The sequence below is a fragment of the Triticum aestivum genome, chromosome 4D (genome assembly GCF_018294505.1).
Source record: "Triticum aestivum cultivar Chinese Spring chromosome 4D, IWGSC CS RefSeq v2.1, whole genome shotgun sequence".
In the NCBI taxonomy this organism is placed as follows: Eukaryota; Viridiplantae; Streptophyta; class Magnoliopsida; order Poales; family Poaceae; genus Triticum; species Triticum aestivum.
In genome coordinates this window covers 349620107-349639969 of record NC_057805.1, presented here as the reverse complement: position 1 = coordinate 349639969, position 19863 = coordinate 349620107, and the positions used below count along the sequence as shown (strand labels likewise).

The 19863-nt window shown below is 47.4% G+C and overlaps 3 protein-coding genes across 4 annotated transcripts; 1 reads left to right on the top strand and 2 right to left on the bottom strand.

The window, feature by feature from the left end:
- Positions 1 to 4995: 4995 nt before the first annotated feature.
- Positions 4996 to 6247, bottom strand: LOC123100015 (probable membrane-associated kinase regulator 4). Its single transcript, XM_044522017.1, has one exon. It carries the CDS (start codon positions 5944 to 5946, stop codon positions 5098 to 5100), a length of 849 nt encoding a protein of 282 aa, XP_044377952.1. The 5' UTR covers positions 5947 to 6247; the 3' UTR covers positions 4996 to 5097.
- A 913-nt stretch (positions 6248 to 7160) lies between these two features.
- On the bottom strand, positions 7161 to 13441 carry LOC123097853 (uncharacterized). 2 transcript variants are annotated; one of them, XM_044519699.1, is made up of 18 exons: positions 13040 to 13441; positions 12769 to 12948; positions 12589 to 12684; positions 12426 to 12478; positions 12208 to 12304; positions 11851 to 11924; positions 11654 to 11759; positions 10812 to 10922; positions 10529 to 10605; positions 10097 to 10163; positions 9759 to 9809; positions 8713 to 8820; positions 8483 to 8613; positions 8319 to 8385; positions 8133 to 8200; positions 7962 to 8049; positions 7758 to 7828; positions 7161 to 7625 (listed from the first exon to the last, which is right to left on the bottom strand). In XM_044519699.1, exons 1-18 carry the CDS (start codon positions 13178 to 13180, stop codon positions 7292 to 7294), a joined length of 1920 nt encoding a protein of 639 aa, XP_044375634.1. In that variant the 5' UTR covers positions 13181 to 13441; the 3' UTR covers positions 7161 to 7291. The 2 variants fall into 2 exon arrangements, with proteins under 2 accessions (XP_044375634.1, XP_044375633.1); XM_044519698.1 differs by having other exon boundaries at positions 9744 to 9809; positions 13040 to 13440.
- A 3859-nt stretch (positions 13442 to 17300) lies between these two features.
- On the top strand, positions 17301 to 19535 carry LOC123100014 (cytochrome P450 72A15). The gene is made up of 4 exons (XM_044522016.1): positions 17301 to 17846; positions 17944 to 18191; positions 18443 to 18827; positions 18943 to 19535. Exons 1-4 carry the CDS (start codon positions 17316 to 17318, stop codon positions 19366 to 19368), a joined length of 1590 nt encoding a protein of 529 aa, XP_044377951.1. The 5' UTR covers positions 17301 to 17315; the 3' UTR covers positions 19369 to 19535.
- The last annotated feature ends 328 nt before the right edge of the window (positions 19536 to 19863 follow it).

Below are 19863 nucleotides of genomic sequence, written 5' to 3'. Positions count from 1 at the left end.
CCTACGGTGCAGCGCCTAGCTCCGGGGCGTTGCACCTCTGTCCACCGTGGCAGCCCATGGGCCCGCACCCAGCAGTGCAACGCCTCCGAGCTAGGCGCCGCACGTGTAATGTGCAGCGCCTAGCCGCTAGGCGCTACGCGTGTAATGTGCAGCGCCTAGCCGCTAGGCGCTGCACTGTGACTTATCTGCAAACGCGCCAGCCCTCTCCTCCCCCACCCTCCCCATTGGCAGTTACAGAAAAACAGGGCGGCGGCCATCTGCACTCCCCCTCTCAATCCCCTCTCCCAAATCCTTCCGATCCGACGATTTGGTCCGTGCATTTCTTCACCAATCCATCGTAGAAGGTACTCTCCTCCGATCCCCTTCTTTCTATCCATAGAAAATATTATATTTTGAAGATTTGGGGAACCCTTGTTTGAATCTTGCATGTATTAGATTTGGGCAACTTTTGTTTGAATCTTGCATATATTAGATTTGGGGAACCCTTGTTAGATTAGAATGTGGTTTGGATAGATAGGTTGACATGTTATTTATATAGTTTGGATACATAGATTGGCATGTTATTTCTATGGAGAAGTTATTTGTATGAAGTAGGCCTAGTTTAGTTTATTTGTACTAAAATTATACTCGTATTGAGAAAAATGCTTTGGATACATATGCTTTGAATCTTGCATGTAGTAGGCCTACTTTATTTTTTTGAATTGAAAAGATAATCGTGTTGACAAGAATGCTTTGTTGAAATTGTTAGGATGGTTTGGCTTCTCGATGATCATTGGGACAAACAACACCGGTCGTACGCTATGACACAAATTTCCCTTTGAGCGGGTAACACCTTCGTTCTCAAAAGATGCAGAAACCACTCCCAGTTGTCATTGTTTTCCACCTCAACCAAAGCAAATGCCAATGGCAACACCCGGTTATTGGCATCACTTGCTATCGCAACCAACAAGGTGCCCTTGTATTGTCCGGTCAAGAACGTGCCATCAATTGCGATGACCGGCCTACAATGTTCGAAAGCCCTCACACATTGCTCGAACGCCCAAAAAGCACGGCCAAATACTCTGACTTTCCTTCCTTCATGAACCGTTGTTTGGTGCCCATGAGGCTCGACCACATGAACCATGCCCGGGTTTGTCGCGGCCATGGCTAACAACAACCTAGGGATTCGGTTGTATGCTTCCTCCCATGTACCATACAACATCTTAAATGCGGCTTGCTTTGCCTTCCATGCCTTGCCGTATTTCACCTTGTAATGAAAGATGGCTTTCACAAGGTCAATGACATGTTGGACGCTCATTGTTGGAAGTGTGGATATTGAGTTGGAGAGTCTGTAAGCGATGAACTCGGACGTGAGTTGTTTGTGGTCTTCGGACACAATCTTGCCATCCACCCTTTTGCCTTGGCACATGTGAGTTGGCACACAACTCACTACATGCCAAGTAGGACCTCCTTTCCATGGTCTTGCACGCACAATCCACGGACAACCGCCACGGCGTCTTGCCACTCCTTGTTGGACCTCCTTTCCATGACCTCTACCACCACCACGGCCTCTTGTAAGTCCAAGTTGGACCTCCTTTTCATCTTCACATGCACATGCAACCGTGTAGCGCACATTGACGTCCGAGTGCACCACCTTGTGTGGACGATAATGCGTAACCGAGTAGTTGTCGAGCCACATCTTCAAATCCAACAAGCTGTCAAACTTAGAACCTTTAGCAATCCGGTTCTTGTCGTCTACCAAATCACGGTGAGAGCTTGGCCTAACCCCAAGAGGTACACATTGGCCACCATCTACCACGGCTTCATCCGCGAGACTAACATCCTTGAACAATGTAGTCCGATGATCCCGACTAAATACCTTCTCGAAAGCTTCGGCCTCCTTCACCGTGAACCCCTCCGCATCAACTTGTTCATCGGGACCATCGTCATCCGAGTCCGATGCATATGCACGGGAAAAAGGGATGGAATGGTCCATTGTCTCTTGCAAATGATATTTGTCGAGATCACCCACATTGTTGTCATGGAGATCAACTTCATTGTCATCATCCGCATACTCATCATTGTCCTCTTGCAAAGATTCATCTTGGTTGTTTCTATAAGGGCTCAATGTTGGCCTCACTTCTTGGGTCAAAAGAGGTTCAACAATTTCATCTCGCTTCAAGGATGAGGGGCTACTAGCAACCAAAGGGGAGGGGTTCCGGTTCAATTCCAAATGCAAACTTGAATCAACCTTCTTCGTTGCAAATAACGCAAGAGCCTTGTCTAGTGATTCGGCCACCGTCTCCTTGTATGCAACCCAACGTTGCTCCGAGTTTACACGCATTGTCTTCCAACGGATGTGCATTCCAAAACCAACATTATGCCTTCCCTCCAACTCAATGATATCACTAGGGTCCATCCAATTCAAATCTTTCCTAACTTGTTGCAAGAGCTCCGCATAGCTAGGACTACTACCAAACACCATGTCAAACTCATCCGGGTCCGGTTCTTTATTGCCTTTCAAAAAGGCGTCTTTGTCCCCATGATGAACAAACACACATGTTCTTCCCATCCCTATAAGCAATGAACACAAGGTAACATTGCTTCCATGAGTACTAATCCATGGATTAACACCGAATACAAACCCTAATATATATATGAAACAACAACCCTAACCCTAACCATAACCCTAACCATAACCATAACCCTAACCATAACCCTAGCCCTAAACCTAACCCTAGCACCAACATAAGAACACCCATAAGAATAACCCTAGCATACTAACAAATCCTAATCATAGAAATTGGCAAACAAACATCTCACATCTCCATGCAAATCTCTAGATCCAAACAAAACTAGGGTTTCCCCAAACTACCAACAAATGAGCAATGGGAGAACTTTATTTCGATCAAAAAAAGGGGATCGGAGATTATTACCTTGAGGGAGGGTTTGACTTCGAAATCCACGGACAAATTCTTCAAATTTGCAAGATTTGGAAGAAGATTTGAGAGGGGGGGGGGGGAGTGGGAGAGGGGGCAAAGCTCGGGGAGAGAGTGAGAGAGTGTGTGGTGGGGGGGGAGGGGGGCCCAGCCAAGTGGCTGGATAAGTCACAGTGCAGCGCCTAGCGGCTAGGCGCTGCACATTACACGTGCGGCGCCTAGCTCGGAGGCGTTGCACTGCTGGGTGCGGCCCCATGGGCTGCCACGGTGGACAGAGGTGCAACGCCCCGGAGCTAGGCGCTGCACCGTAGGGTGTGTCGCCGGCGTGGCGGGCGCTACACAAAAGGGTTAGGGGTGTGAAATAGTTTCGCACCCAGTTCAGTCTGTGAATTTATTTCGTTTCCAGGTTAAAATTGTCAAATTTGCCCTCTCTCTGCGCCGGGAGTAAAATCTTGTAATTTTACGCCGTCGTCCAGTTGCCATCGCCTTTGTTTCAGCACAGGCTGTGGAAAACAGTGAAAGGTGTTGACGTGCATACCCATGCGTGCATGCATGCATGCATGCACACACGCAAACACCACACGCTACGCTCGCAACCAGGGTCGGGCCTAGGGGCCGTGTCGTCTCATCTCTATCACAAAACCAAAAGTTGCCATGATAGCCAGCCGCTACTGTTTTTCCACCGAGCCGAGCTCATCTCGTATCCTCATCACGTGGACGTGGCGCCCTAAGCTAAGCAAAGGCCTTTTGAATTTCGCTCTCTTTTGCGGCCGCGCTCCGAGTGCCTGGAGAAAACAGCGGGGCGGGGAGGAGAGCCCGCCAAGTTGCCGACGTAAAAGAAGCTTTCCCGGCCTCGCCTCCAAAGCTAGCAATAGCATTGCCTTTGGCGATTCTTGTTCTACCACGTGCTCCTGGCTGCAACATCGGCCTAGGTTGTAGGATAGGATAGGGTGGAGGGTGGGAGAGATAACCATGGACTCTAATTTCTTTCTTTAGTTGATTGCTCGAGAGACCGGACGTGTCGAGCCTTGCTTGGCATAATCGTGGTGCGCTAGACAGCGCCCTAACACTCACTCGCACGCCTACGTTTGAAAATTGGTACTACAAAATAATTAATACTAGATGGGAAATGCAACGGAGCAGGGGAGGAAGACACCACCAAACCGTTGGTGTCGTCGCATCGCATGGCATGGCATCGCATCAGGGGAGGAGGTCAAAGCAAGAATGAAGACCAGCAGCTCGTAGGAGTGGTACTGCCTGCCTGCCTGCTGCTGGTACCAACCAGATTTCCCTGCCGGTAAGGTAAGACCAAAACCGGCGGTCGAGTCGTGTCCTGTGCGCGCCCCCACCCGGCCACCCCCACCCCCACGACACAGCAGGAGGCTCACGAGTGCGGGTGGTTGCGCACCTTCACTCACACTCGTCTCACCTCGCGCGCCCCCTTTTGGCCTTTAATGATGCCGACCTTGGCTCGCTCTCGCCGGCCTATCGAATCCCGGGCTTTTCCCTCCTCCGATCGCCCGCGCGCCCATCATGCCGTCAATCAGCCCACCCCGGCCGCATCATCCGCGGCGAGATACTCCAACACATCGATCCATTTTTTTTAAGGAAACCGGGAGGTTTTGTTTTGGAGTCACAGCAGATCAGCAGCACATATCGACGTACAGATCAGCACCACATATCGCAATACAGCTCGTGTTCCCGGGTTTTTTTTTGGATTTGAGGGCGTGTTGCCGGTGTTGGTGGGCAGCGCGCTCTGCTGGGTTCAGGGGTGGATGGCAGCCTCCTTAATCACCACTAAATGAGCGACCGGCCCCTCAAAAAAAAAATGAGCGACCGGCACTTGACCAGAAAACAATTCTGGGCGGTCATAATTTGGCCGACCAAACGGGCTGGCCGCCGTCTTTGTCTCGGATTGGTGTTTTTTGTTTCTATGAAACAAATACTCCCCCATTTCAAAATAACTGTCTCAATTTTATGCTGCTTTGTATAAAGTTGAGACAATTATTTTGAGACGGATAGACACGCGAAGAAGAGGAAACATACATAGTTGACGCCGATAATGCAATACGTAGAATGAAAGCGACACTTGACATTATTATCATATTATGATCAGTCATTTTTCATGCACACGTACTACACAGCTCTGACGGGAAGGAATTGGGCTACAGGAGGAGGACTAGGAAGGGGCACGGAAGGAGCAGAGGGCGGCGTCGCTGACGCTCTTCCTGGCGAGGAGCACGCGCTGCTGCTGCGACCGCTTGCAGTAGGCGATGGCGCCCTGGATCAGCCCCTCCGACTCCGACCGGCAGCTGCTGCTCCTCTTCAGGGCCGGGGCGCTCCCGCACGAGTTCCTCCGCGCCGACGACGCCGCTGTCGTCGGTCGCCACTTGATCACGCCGGAGAAGGACTTGCGTTGCCGGACGTGCTCCTCCTCTTCCATCAGCTTCTCCCGCTCAATGCTGCTCCTCAGCGTCGTCGGGGCCGCGCTGCCGCTCACGTAGCTCTTGTTGATTTGCCCAAACGCCGACTTGCCGCTGACGCCGACGCCCTTGTCCCTGTCATGCGTGGCCCTGCTCCCGGACCGAACGCCGCGGCACCGTTCGTCGGAGCACCAGGTCCTGGCGAACAGGGACCGGAGGAAGGCCCGCGACGCCTGCAGCCTCGCCTGCATGGCCTTGCCGGGCTTCCTGCGCCGGCCCGCGTGCGGTGGAGCATGCGAGGAGTGCTGCAATGGCGCGACCGTGGCGGTGCCCCTTCTGCCGCAGCCGCCTGCGGCGCCGGCGTCCGCGTCAAGCAGCTTGCCCCCCGGCCTCGGCGCCACCTTGTGCTGCCTGGCCCGCCGGACCAGCTCGTCCGGGCACGGGCAGGGCGCCGCGGGTTTGCTCCGGCACACCCGGAACTGGTACTCCCCGCAGGAGCTGAGATCCAGGTCGATGTACTCCTCCTCCGCAAACGAGTGCGCGCTAGCAGCACTGCTCGCTCTCGCTCTCACCATCGCAGCGCCGCCGTGCGCTCTAGGGCACATTGGGGGGTAAATTCAACAAGCTGGTCAAGCAATGGCTTGGCTTGCTCCGACGGTCGCAAGGAGGGGGGAGAAGGGGGAGTGAGTTAATAGAGGACGGGGGAGAAGGGGGGCAGTGTCAGGAGTTTGAACAAAAATTATGGGCAAGGCGATGGCAGGGGCAGTGGCAGTGGCAGGGCCGGGAGGAATCCAAGAAAACAGAATGGGGTTGGGGGTGGTGGCCCCCTTGTCTTGGAGGCTGATTGATTCCAGCCAGTCCCAGGGATTGTCTTTGTGCAGTTGTGCTCACTCACTCTCCCTCCCTCCTACTCCTAGTAGATCAGATGACCTTCGTCCGTGGTTGTATGTGTGCTGTACTGTTATGTGGGTGTGTATTGAAGTTGTAGTACACTTGCTGGTACTCCTGTGCAGTATCATGTACGTAGTAGAGTACAATTCACGCTTCACACGGAGCAAAGCAAACAGTAACTAGATGTAAAAAAAAAAAAACAGTAACTAGATGTATGTACTCGTGCCTGCGTATATTGCCAAAGGTAGTAGGGTAGAGAGATTTGAGCAGGTTCTGGATCAAAGTGTGCATGAATAAAGCTACCAGTGCCTTGGCCCTTGCCGCAAACGGTGTCAGGAACTCAACTCAGGATGAAGCATAGTAAACTGAGGAGACGAATTATTACCTACGTACGTACTCCCTTTGTTCCTAAATATAAGTTTTTGTAGAGATTTCACTATAAACTACATACGGAACAAAATGAATGAATCTACACTCTAAAATGCATCTATATACATCCGTATGTGGTCTATAGTGGAATTGCTACAAAGACTTATATTTAGGAACGGAGGGAGTACTATTTACTCTTTGAAGAAAAAGAGCACGTATGGATGAATAACAACACAAAAGTGAGTCGAGAGAGGTTGACAAAGCAAAAGCAGCGCCTTTGCGCAGGCAGCGAAAGGGTGGAGAGCTTCTTTTCTTCTTTCCATTATCTTCGGCATCTTTGGTCTTTCCGCTGTCAACTAAAGCTGGTGAAAAGAACAAAGCCTTGAAAGGAGGAGGAAGACGCAGACGGGTAAAAGAGGGGGAGGTTGACTTTTCACTGGAGATGTACGTACTACAAGTATGGTCAATTTCACTGGAGATGTGGACGCATCAAACATCGTAAACGGCTCTTCTCCCAACATATGTGCAGTGCAGTGCAGATGGCAACGCGACCTTCACAGGGTGCAGCGAACAAGTCTTCGAGGAGAAAATGAAGCAGATCATAATGTACACGACAACTATGTGCTACACATCACATACATACCCCGATCTTCAGTGCTAATGATTGTACATCAACTATTCGGGCCTTTGCTAGAAGCCAGACCGCAGCTCGCCTTCAAGATCATCAAACTCCCATCCGCCGATGTCGTCCGCCCCGTATTCCCTGTAATCTTGGTCGAACTTCCCCGGCTCCGAGTCCGACTCCGACGGTAGCCGCGTCCTGAGCTGAGCGGCGATCGGGGACTCGGTTCTTGAATGGGTTGGCGTGCCGCCGCCGCCCTTGGAGGAGGGCGATCGGGTTCGTCTCGATCCCTCTTCTTTTTCGTTGATCTCGATCTGCAGTACTGGCCGTGGAACCGACTCGAATTCGACCCGCAGCCTGTCGATGCTGGCAAACAGATTTTTCACCTCAGGATCATCTAGCCTGCATACATGTTTGGCACTGCTTTTTTTAGTGTGGTTGCAGGAGTGAAGTTGAAGACATGTTTAGAGAGCCGGGCTTTTTTCGATTCTGAGAACAAGGTCATTATCTTGATTCTTGATGAACAGCAATTACCTGGTTTTACGCTCTGGATCTGAAAATGCCAATGCTCTGATATTATCAGCTAAACTGAATGCAGCTACCACCTGAAGCAAAAGCACAAGGGAATGAAATTTTTATAAACGTAAAGACACTGTTCTGGATGTCAGCTGTAACTAGAGATCTTGTTGTCCTCTGTTAGAATCTTCTGTCTCAGGAAGCAGGGTAAAGAATGGTCACCTTTTTCTCAGTTTCCAAATATTCTTCCTCGAGGTATTTACGTGGGTTTGATTGCTTTGACAGAGCTCCATCATCCGTTGATACTGATCTGTCCACGCAACTAATAGCATAAGCAAAACAGGTATCTTCACCCTTGTACAACAAAACTAGATTAACGAATGACAACTATACCTGTCACTGAAAATTTTCAAGTTGTCAACAAAGGTCTTTATACAATCTACAGAGGTATTCAGCTCGTCCTATATAGAGAACCAAAAGAAACAACCAGTTGAGACACAATATGAAATGAAAAAAGTAGTAGCAAAAGGCCCTTTTCCATTGCATATCACTTCTTTTCAAAGTAAAAGTCAAGAGTACCACGCATGCGGAAACATGGTGCTTAATCAAATTCACAAAGCAGACTCCACATCTATCCAGTTCATCACTGCAATCAGCAAATATTCAAAGCAACAAACTTGTGTCAATAAATGTTTGTACACACAAATCATCAATTGGGATTTTCAGTGAAAGAGCCGACATACTTGGCCTGTTTTTCCTTTATTTCTTCATATAAGGACTGCACCTTCCATGTATCTTCTAAAAAGTTGATCCAAGCTCGGACAGTGCTTGCTTCTACTTTGGAGGAAGCAACAGATCTTGATAGTTCATCTTCCTAAAGTAAGCGTATAGCAGAAACACTGAGCAAGTGAAAAGCCTTACTTCCCTAAAGCATTTTCTAGTCTAGAAACTCACAAAGAAAAAGTTGCCAAACCTTTGCTTTCAAGTGTAGCACTATCTGATTGCTGGCTTCATCAAATTGGTCTTTCTCCTCTCTAGTTTTTTTAAGCTTCACGATAGTCGCATTCAGTTTTGTATTTACCTGTAATCTGAGTTTCAGAATCACTCTTAAAAATAAGCTTCTCATGGAATCAGAGCCTAAGCCTCTACAGAACAGTAAGAGTAAACCTAATAAGCAAAGACGAAAAACTGTGGAGCCTTCAATCAGCCTAGAATTTGAACATTAAACTTTACTTCTAAATAAGGTAAACGAGAGCTAAAATACATATGATTATTGTGTAATTATTAATATTTATTGAATATAAGCAGCATAATACAACTAAAACATTGAGCATTTTTTCATGCATAGCTGCATGTTATGGTGGGCTTTTTCCCATGCATGGTTGTCTGTTGAGGTGGCATAGCTGCATGTTGAGATAAATATGTTTGTGGGGACCACCTACTTAGTTATATAAGAGAAATAGGACCCTAGATGTATTATTTATACTTAACGTATTGTATAAGGAGCACAATCATTAGATAGATCCACCAATTATGTTGCTCATTATTATGTCTGAGATGCCAGAAAATAATTACATTTGTGGGATACTACTAAGATAGCAAGTCATAATTCAAAGCTGCAATCCAATTGTAGCTCATTTTTAAGCCCTAAAAATCTCCTCGTGATATCTTCTCATAAAAGATCTGTACAGTATAAAGGTACAATTAACTTTATCTCTAATGTATCATCACAGAATAATTAAAATAGTTTAATGTGATCCATTTTGAGTTGATGCAGCTTCTGGTGCAATAGGTCAACGTGAATAGACAATTCCAGACCCAACAGACTCTGCCAGGTGAATTACATATCCGTTTACCTCTCCAAAATGAAACAAAAATTACTGAATTCCAAACTTAAGCAAGATATTACCAGAATTTTTTGTTCCGCAAATTACTGAAATGGATCGAAAGAACTGGATTGCGACTATTATTTTATTAAAGTGGAAAAGGAAAGGGCGGTCATACTTTGCTTAGTTCTACCTCAAGTTGACCCCGTCGCTTCTGGAGTCCAGAGATTTCACCTTCTAATTCCTTTTACAAAAATACAAAAAAATAAATCAGACAAGGCCATCCATATGACCAGAACAAGACTATTGAAGACAAATATTAGAGCTTGTGAGATGTCCTTCTTTGTTTATCCTTAGCAAGAACAGTTTGATGTATATTAATGGTGAAGTTAAAATATTACTTTTGGTACTTGGGAGGAAATCAGAGAACTTTGTTCATCAGGATGCACAATAAATTCCTTCTTGGCTCGTTTAAACAGTTCATTGTACACGAAGTACCATAATAGTTTAAATGATGACTAACGAAGTTACCTTTTCAGTTATACTAACTTCATTTGTTTTCGTAACTTTGAAGGTAAGAGATTCTTCCCTCTGCAGCCTGCATTGTGAATCATAGGGCGACAAATTTTCACTATAAAGCAGACAGGCTCATTTCAAAGAAGTACAATGAAGTAATATAACTGTGTCTTTAACATGAAGAAAAATATTGTAATAAATGAAGAAGGTAAAAATGCGCCTTGATTACTACAGCAATGTTACTAGATTTTTCCAAATAACTTTTCAGTGCACCCGCATTCTGAATTTATCTTCTAGTGTTTGACATATCTTTTCAAGTAATAGCAATTATGGCTTACTAGATTAGTCAAATATACTTTCACTGCATTCGCATTCTGCCAAATGAATATGTGCTAAGTTGCTGAAAATAAATAAATATAAAACACAGATAATGCTCAAGACCCAAACCTATTTTCCATTATACGCTTTTCTGCTTTGGTGCACGAATTTGCAAGGGATTCTGACAAAACCTTCAGCTTATCGACCTGCAATGTTTTGTGGAAAGAATATTGGGACACTAACCATGTGTCATTCAAAAAGGAGCACAAGGAGAGATGTTTTGCCTTCAGACAAATAAAAAAAGCTCAAATATTCTACTGTGTTAAATCTGAATTCCAGATTTATGAAACTGAAGCAAAAATAGAAAGGGAAAAAACAAAAACAGGAAGGCAAATTAATTGAAGTATCATACCTTCTGAAAATGAGTCTCCAATGAGTCGCCAGGGTGTATTGATTTCTTCTTTAATACAAGGTCTTCCATTCTGGAGCATAGACGAACCTCAGCAACTGCAGTTTTGAAGTCCTATGAAGAGTATCAGAATTTAGAAACGAATCACTGAATCTAGTCCTATGAAGAGTATATAATTGAGGAATGGAAATAGTATAAGACAACCTGTACTTAATGGGATGAAAGTATGGAACACATAACTTCAGTGAGCTGCTGAAGACTTGAGGGCCTAGGATTTCGGAATTTATGCACAAAAGACTATATGCACTTCTTTAAGAAAACATGCACTTAATATGTGATCATACATTGCCTACACCAGAAACTGTATTCTTGCTGAGGAATGGTTAATATTTCATCCAATAGGCAATTATCTCAATTTTCGTATGCCATATTCTCACATACATGGTTTTAGAAGGAACCAAAGAACAAGCGAACATGAATTTACCAATGGGCATAATAATAAAAGGTTACGTGTTTGCGCAAATATAAGATTTATCATCTTTGAACATTCCATTTCATCTAGAATGGTGACAAGTAAAGCAAAATCCAAAAAATAAGAGCATTTTTTATCGCGATGCTATTTGCTCTCCTGAATCTAACAGAAAAAAGTCCACCTTACGAATCAACCACATGAAAAATTTAGGCTATATTTCTCTTGTTTTCACGGGCCAGATGAGTTGAGCACACACACTAAAAAGAATCAGCTAGCACAACTGAAAGGTAGCCATATCAATTGCTTTCTTAAAACATAATGCTAATATTAGCAACATAAGTACAACGGGAAAGTGCTCAAAATTAAGGCCTACCTCAGGGTCCCTCGGAGATGCTTTATTACGGTTCCTGGTTGTGTTAGCTCGCACAGCATCAATTGCATTTATCTCTTGTTGCAGCTGCATGATCTCATTATCCAATCTGGAATTAAGAACAAATTAAGATTAGGGAGCACGTATATGTTGAGACCGAAACAGCCCCTTCCTCAATTTCCCCAAACAAATTTGTTAACCTTGCTATTTCGGAATTTATTTTTACTCCTGAGATAGCACATTGAGCAAACTGAAGCAGTTCATCACGTTTTGCCTGAAAAGAAGATAACAGAGAAGTACATATCATTCAAACATGAACTCGTAATGCACATATGTTCTTTTTTCCGCATAAATTACTTATTATATGAACCCATATGTGACACAAACCACTAATTAACAAAGAGATTCTTAGTCAAAACTTGTCTTAAGAAACAAAGTTTGCCTTATATTTTGAAATGAGGTACTATGTCGAATTGCGACTGTAAGGTCTACTATTGTACTAGTTTAATGCCCGAGTCTATGGTCTAATATTTGAGAGGAATAAGACAGGAACGCACCAATACTTCATCACTGTAACATGAAAATAAGTCTGCCAAGTCACATATGCTGCTCAGAAGTGTATTGTGCACATCCTCCCCTCCGTTAAGACACATTCTGCAGGGAGCATCCACAGACCATAATAGTATGTGAGTGAAAACTTCCAGATTATCCTTCAAGCCCCAAAAAAGGACAGAGTTGAGTAGTATGTATAACAAGTAACTAGTCAAGAACATGCCCGAAAATTTCCGAGAGTAGTGAAACTTCTTCCTCAGTTGGAACTTCATGAATCTGATCCATAGAAATGAGTTAATTGCCTGAAATTACTGTACTAACCCATGTAAGCTACATGGCAGAAACTGACACATTGGCGTAATCGAACTGCGCAAAACGGAACCCACCATGGACGGAACAATGCACTCGAGCGCTTGACTGTAGAGGAAGACATGGAAAAAAGTCATGGGCTCATCCGCTTTCTCGTAATCCACGTACAGATCCTGCAGCGCGCACAGTTTCCTACGCGATCACGCAATGCAGTCCAAAACGTGGGGTCAAACTCAAAGCAGAGCAGAGATTCTCACCAAGACTGGCGCGGTTTGATTGGGACCGTCGGCAGGCATCGACGAGGCGGCGCGCTCCGTCTCCTTGAGATCGACGAGCCACTGACGCAGCAGCTGCACCCTCTCCTCCCCTCTGCAGGAGAGCGCGTCCTCCTCCAGCCTCTTGGCCGTCAGCTTCAAGCTCTTGTAGTAGCGATTCCCCTGCGTCGCAGGCACGACAATAAATAATCACGATGACCAGAAGCGGCTGATTCGCGAGCAAGGCGGGGGTATTGGTGTTACGGGGCCGTACGATGCCGTTGATGAGCCTGGCGCCGCCGACGACGGCCTGCCCGGCGTAGCCGAGACCGGTCCGGACGGTGCGGGTGGTGAGGGAGATGCCGCCGCCGCCCGCCTCGACGGCGCGGTGCACCGCATTACGGAGCCACGACATGGGTCCCGGTCGCCTTCCCTCCGCCTCCTCCTCGGGTCGATCGGGGGTGCGGGCGTGCGGCGGAGAGGAAACCCGCCGATGCGTGCGGTCCGGTGCGCCGCGGTGTTTTCCCCCAGCGGCCGACGAATGCGCCCGCCCGTGCCCTCGCCCTCGCGGTTGACTCGAATCGAATTTGGAGGAGAAAGCTTGCCGCCGTGCTGCGCATGCCTCTGGTTGTGGTCGACTTTTGACCCGGGCTGCGCTCCAGCCGGACCAGGCGAACGCTTCCCAAAACGAATGATTTTTTTTTCTGGAAATGTTAAAGCGCGAACGTCAGTTTTCTGACCTCCTCGCGCGAATGCGTTGCTAGCCGTCCCATGACGAGCACGGATCTTGGATCCGCGTCACGTTCCTTGAATTGTTCGCCCCCTATGCGGACAACGCGAAGGTCTTTCTTTTAACCCACCGCCCCTCACCCACTTGTCTCATTCCCCTCTATCCATTCGCGAGCGAGAGACCTCTGGAGAAGATGACAGCATGTCGGGGTTGATGTGGCGTCGCGAATGCAGGGGATGTGGCGACGGGAGGACCTCATCAGAGAACTAGAAGGGGGGCTTTGGTTGGTCTGTTCAGATGGCCCACGTCGGCGAAGCAGCGAAGGGTGACGCTGTGCGTCCTACTCGCGTGTGGCAAGGCCTCCTCCCCTCACCCCAATCGTGGGAGGAGGCACGGGGGAACAAGCTGGGCCTGGAGCTGCGCCTCTGCGGGCTACAGTGATCGTTGACCGCCCCATCACAGGCCAACATGTCGGTCGCTGCCTCAGCTGTGTGCCCATTCATGGGAGGGGTCGCAAGGGGTCATCTGGTGCTTCGCCGAGAGAGTGGGAGACAAATGTGGGTGGGGTGGGTGATGGTTGCCGTCACCGGAGCCCGGGGAGGCGACGAGTTGCTGCTGCAGCGCCCACAGTCATGGTGGAAGCGGCTACCCATCACCAACCTCTCCTCCGTCACCCTCGTCATCACCCGCACAAGTCGAAGCCCTAGCCCTAGCCCTACACGAACCCCAATACCAGCACAAGCAACACTGACTCCTCCACCGCCCCCTGCATACTCACACCTTCTCCACCTGCGGCCCTCTCCGATGAGCACACTCTCTCTTGCTTGTAAGTAAGAGCTTGCTAGGGGTTTCAGGGGTTTCGCCTTCCGTTGCTCAATGTTACCGGGTTGTTTTGCAGCATAACAAGGTAAGTTTTCTGGCCTGTTGTTCTCTGCAACATTAGTATTTTGTTTTGTGTGATGTCAAAACTAGTCTTCCCCGTTACCAGCTTCACTGCAAGTTTATTGGATAGTAGCTTTGTTGGTAAATTTAGTCTCGATTAGATCATAATTAATTGTTGATTCAATTTCCTAAATTCTCCATCTTTTTTCAAAAGAACAAAATCCTCATATTTGCCATGATGTGTACTTTTTAGAGCATGATGGTACGTATTGTATGCACATCATGGTAAATCTTACACACAAATTCCATGTTCTGTTCTCTCAATGTCATGTCAAATCCCCATGCCAGTTTTTGCGCAAAACCGACACTATCAAGCCTGGACATAGCCTGAAATCTCTAGGCCTTTTTTTGCCTAAAATAGTTGCATGTTATTCCTAAGCAACCTCCGCCTTTGATTTTTATGCATGCCAAAAGTTATCGGCATACAAAGTTTTTCTATAAACACAGTACGAACATAAACACTCACAAACATGCATATATTTATGAGATATCAAAGCGAAAGACCTTAATCTTATCCTTGACGGAATGGGGTACCATAACAGTCTTGATCATCCAATTACATGTTGGTTGTCGTGTACAGACATTATAGATTAAGATGATCCAAATATCTAATATCTAAGTTGTTCGGCTCCAAAGATTCACAACTTTATTGCACTTTTTTCTATTGGGGTATGCTACGTGTTGGTCTGCTGTTTTTTTAAGTATTAGTTGGGTCGCGAGCCATCATATCTGACGCCATCAAGCGACCAAGCGCCCATGATAATCACAACAAAGGCGATGTTGCATAAACCTTTGCAACAGAGGTGACGTTGCAAAAACATCGTCGTCTGCTGAGCACCACTTCGCAACATGGATGATGTTGCAGAAATCTTTCTTTGCAACAAAGGTTATACTGCAAAAAAGTCACCTCTGTGAGCACTCCGTCGTTCACCGCCGTTGTTACAGAAAGACTCGTCTACGTCTATTGTCGCAGCTCGGGATCCAGGCGACGGCTAGGGGTCTCAAGGTTCATTGGCGACGGAGACAAATGTCGGGCGCGAGCGATGTTGGGGTTGCTAACGACGACGCAGAGTCTCGCAAGGACAGTGACGCTGGGTGGAGAAGAAGCATGGCAGAGGAAGTGTTTCGGTAGCTGATGAGTGGTGGCAAAGTGTGGCCTCCCGCGCGAGTTCAGATAGAGTGGGCACCATGGGCGCGACCTACAAAGGGGCAGAGGGGGCTGCGAGGTTAGAGGGAGAGGGAGGAGAAGAGGAAGATGAGGCGGGCGCGGGGTGTCACCATCGGACGGTGGCACGTGCACGGGGTGGCGCTCAAGATTATGCATCGGGGACGAACTGATGGCGGCTCGACCCTTGTTGCGGTTGAATGGATTGCAATAGGGTCCGAGTTGCAATAGAATGGCAATGACGGCCAACCGTCCGATAAAAAACAAATCCGACACCCGCGGAGACGATCAAACGCATGTAACTTCATTCGTCGGGCGGATTGTGTTTTCGTTTTTTATTTGTGATCATCTTAAAGACAATTTAAATATGGAAGCCAAAATAAGGCAATGTGGTCGTTTACGGGTTGCTCCGACGGCGATCATCGTTCAATTCCCTTGCGGCCGGTCAAATCAACCAAATTATTAAGCTACTACTTGCCTAATTTCAAACTAAGTGTCGCTGATTTTGTATAATTTATTTTCTTTTTTTGAAAGTGGCCATTTCTGGCTTTCATTTCATAGCAGGAGAGAGCGGGAAAAATACATAGTCTAATCAAGTGATCGGTGGAATGGAGGAGAAATTACATAGTCAGCCTAACGAGTGTGTAAGCTGGCGAGGAGGGTCTGATTTCGCTATTTTCACGGCACGTCCCCGAAGGGGTGCACTATGCATTTGGCTCCGGCGATCCTCTACTGCTCCATGTCGCGGCGGCAGGCCACAGTGATGCTAACCAGATTTGCCAGACCATCAATGTGAGCAGCGATCTGGTGCCCTTCCTCGTGCCTGGGTTGGCTCCGTCGATGATCACACAAACCCTCTCGGCGGTGGATCTCCCCGTGCTCCAGGTGGACTGGCTGAAGGAATGACAGCCGAGCCAGGTTGCCACCTCATTCCAGGCCTGAATGGCAACGGTGCACTCCCAAAACAGATGTGACGAAGTCTCGAGGTTGTGGAGACATAGCTGGCAGAAGTAGTTGTTGGTCCATCCACGTCTCTGGAGTCTGTCGTTGCACCATAGGCGATCTAAGTGCAGCAGCCAGAAAAGGACTTTCATCTTGTCAGGGGCCCAAGCCTTCCAGATGATTGCTGTGAAGTCAAGCGCCGGGTGGTCTTCGAACTGGACGTCGTAGGCGAAGCGCGTGGAGTAGTTGCCGGAGTATTTTCTAAGACTAGGCACTACGCACTAGTGTTTGTATTGTCAAAGATATGGCCATAATCTTGAAAAAAGAGCGGAATGTCAGATTTTTGGGCATGGCAATCCAATGTTTTTTATGGCAATTTATGTTGAGGTGAAGATGATAAATTTAGCTGGCAAACATAACAATTTCGTGCCATGATAATGAACTGAGGCAGATTCAGGTCAAAGGTGCCAATCATGGAACGTGAATCTAATTTGGCTCCGTGGCAAGCACGGTGATGGGTAGAATGGTTTGTGTGTCTTTTCGCCATAGCACCAAGTCAAAGTCCAGATGAGACTGCGACAGCTTTGGTATTGTCGTATTGATAGTGAAGGTGATAGCATTATTCTCTTGCTAGTCAAATGATGTTGATGGCGCACATGTGCAGCTCCATCCATCTATATATATAACCTCATGCCTATACCGTGCATTATGTGCAGCATCACATCAGCTTCCATTGCTGGGTTTCTTCGCCCGAGTCGAGACTTGAGAGCTATGGTTCTTGGAGCGTTCTTTGCAACTGCAGCCTCGGTGCCATGGAGACGGAGCCTCCTCCTGCTCCCGACCCTTGCGCTCCTGTGGCAGCTCTGCCGGTTGCTGCACCGGCTGTGGTGGCGGCCGCGGTGCCTCGAGCGGGAGCTCCGGTCCAAGGGCCTCCGCGGCACGTCCTACCGCTTCCTCACCGGCGACCTCAGGGAACAGGGCCGGCGGAACAAGGACGCCTGGTCGAGGCCGCTGCCGCTGCGGTGCCACGACATCGCCCCTCGCGTGGCACCACTCCTCTGCGATTCCGTCCGGGAGCACGGCAAGGTGAGCCTCTCGTGGTTCGGCCCGATCCCCAAGGTAACCATCGCCGACCCCGAGCTTGCCAAGAGCGTGCTGTCCGACAAGTCCGGGCACTTCGAGAAGCCCAAGTTCCCGGCGCTGTGGAAGCTGCTCGCCAACGGCCTCTTGAACCACGAGGGCGAGAAGTGGGTCAAGCACCGGCGGCTCCTCAACCCTGCCTTCCATCTGGAGAAGATCAAGGTACCAGTCTCAGTTTCAGTTTCAGTTTCAGTGCATATTCTCCGAGAACCATTTACTGCTATACAATTGACATGTGGAATGGAATACGACTCTGCAGTGCATGCTGCCAGAGTTTTCGGCGTGCTGCGAAGAGTTGGTGGGCAGATGGACGGAGTCCATCGGCTCCAGTGGAGGTATGCACGAGCTGGATATTTGGCCAGAGCTCAAAAACCTGGCCGGAGATGTCATTTCCCGCACCGCATTCGGCAGCAGCTACCTTGAAGGAATGAAGATATTTCAGCTGCAAACCGAGCAAGCAGAGCGCCTCATCGCAAACATTCGGAGGATTCTTATTCCCGGCTACTTGTGAGTTACTACCAACTGAATTTACAGTTTTCTTTTTTCTTTATGCGAGGAACTGAAATTACAGTTACACTTGTACTCCCTCCGTCCGGAAATATTTGTCATCAAAATGGATAAAAGGGATGTATCTAGACATATTTTAATTCTAGATACATCTCTTTTTATTCATTTTGATGACAAGTATTTTCGGACGAAGGGAGTAATAACTTAACGAGGAACATTGTTTGTAACGGGTAGTGCATGCTATATTTCAGATCTTTGCCAACCCCAAACAATAAAAGGATGTATCAGGTCAACAACGAGGTTGAATCGATTCTACGCGGTTTAATTGCGAAAAGAACTAAAGCGATCAAGGAAGGAGAAAGCACCAAAGATGACTTACTTGGGTTATTGCTAGAGTCAAACATGAGGCACACATATGACAATGGTCAATCCAGCATGGGGATGACAAATGAAGATGTCATCGAGGAGTGCAAGACGTTCTACTTTGCAGGAATGGAGACAACATCGGTACTACTCATGTGGACCATGATCGTTCTAAGCATGCATCCGGAGTGGCAGGACCGTGCAAGGGAGGAGGTCCTAGGTTTATTTGGGAAAAACAAACCTGGATATGAAGGTCTAAATCGACTTAAAACGGTAAATATTTAATTGCCAGAAGTACTTCATTTTTTGATCCTTTATATGATGACACCAACTTCCCTATTGAAGGTATAAGCCCCCCTAGTCTTATATGTTTGTAATTTGCATTCAGGTGACCATGATCCTCTATGAGGTTCTTCGGTTGTATCCTCCAAGCATTCATTTTAGCCGGAAGACATGCAAGAAGGTGCTAATCGGAGACAAAAGGTACCCAGCTGGCATGATGATTGAGCTCTCCGTACTACTCATGCACCATGACCCTGACATTTGGGGAAGCGATGTGCATGAATTCAAGCCGGAGAGGTTCGCTGAGGGGATCTCCAAAGCGTCCAGGAATTCAGGCGCGTTTCTTCCATTCGGCTGGGGACCACGGATTTGCATCGGCCAGAATTTTGCGCTTACTGAGGCCAAGATGGCGATTTGCATGATCCTTCAACGTTTCGACTTCGTGCTTGCCCCGTCCTATACTCATGCGCCATATACCGTGGTAACACTACATCCAATGCATGGCGCACAAATTAGGCTTGGACTCATCTAATTCCTTTCACATTTGGTGGTGTGTGCTTTGATTTTCTTTGATAAATGTATGTGTGTGGTGTAACTGAGTGCTAAAGCTATCAGATGTAATTCAATAATGAAATCCTGGTTGTCGTAAGACGGATATGAAATATATGGTGTGTCTTATAAGAAATATCAATTTGATTACTAAATGGATTATCAGTAATAAGCCAATTAGCTTGCTTATTGGGGCTTTCTATTGCAGACGGTTTCTCAGATAACACCGTGGGCGATGAACTCAAACAACCCACACGGTTTTTAGAAAGTAGGCGTGTTGGATCAATGAAGAATCACACACGACTTCGGCCAAAGAACTGTTTGTGTTAGGCCACCTTACACAAACGTTTGCACATAAAAAATCATGTGTGATATACATACGAACGAAAATGTTTTTCTGGGATTCACTATGTGGGATGTACATATGAACGGAAACGATTGGACCTGCATAATTGTCTCTGATGCCTCGCCCGATCGC

Excerpts from the sequence above, each read along its gene's own strand:
- LOC123100015 (XM_044522017.1), bottom strand. The coding sequence starts at position 5,946 with ATGTGCCCTAGAGCGCACGGCGGCGCTGCGATGGTGAGAGCGAGAGCG.
- LOC123100014 (XM_044522016.1), top strand. The coding sequence starts at position 17,316 with ATGGTTCTTGGAGCGTTCTTTGCAACTGCAGCCTCGGTGCCATGGAGA. Across the intron at positions 18,192-18,442 it reads ATTCTTATTCCCGGCTACTT|ATCTTTGCCAACCCCAAACA; the intron begins GTGAGTTACTAC and ends GCTATATTTCAG. Across the intron at positions 18,828-18,942 it reads GTCTAAATCGACTTAAAACG|GTGACCATGATCCTCTATGA; the intron begins GTAAATATTTAA and ends ATTTGCATTCAG.
- LOC123097853 (XM_044519698.1), bottom strand. The coding sequence starts at position 13,180 with ATGTCGTGGCTCCGTAATGCGGTGCACCGCGCCGTCGAGGCGGGCGGC. Across the intron at positions 12,305-12,425 it reads CTACTCTCGGAAATTTTCGG|AATGTGTCTTAACGGAGGGG; the intron begins GCATGTTCTTGA and ends TGCTCCCTGCAG. Across the intron at positions 11,925-12,207 it reads GTTACAGTGATGAAGTATTG|GCAAAACGTGATGAACTGCT; the intron begins GTGCGTTCCTGT and ends TCTTCTTTTCAG.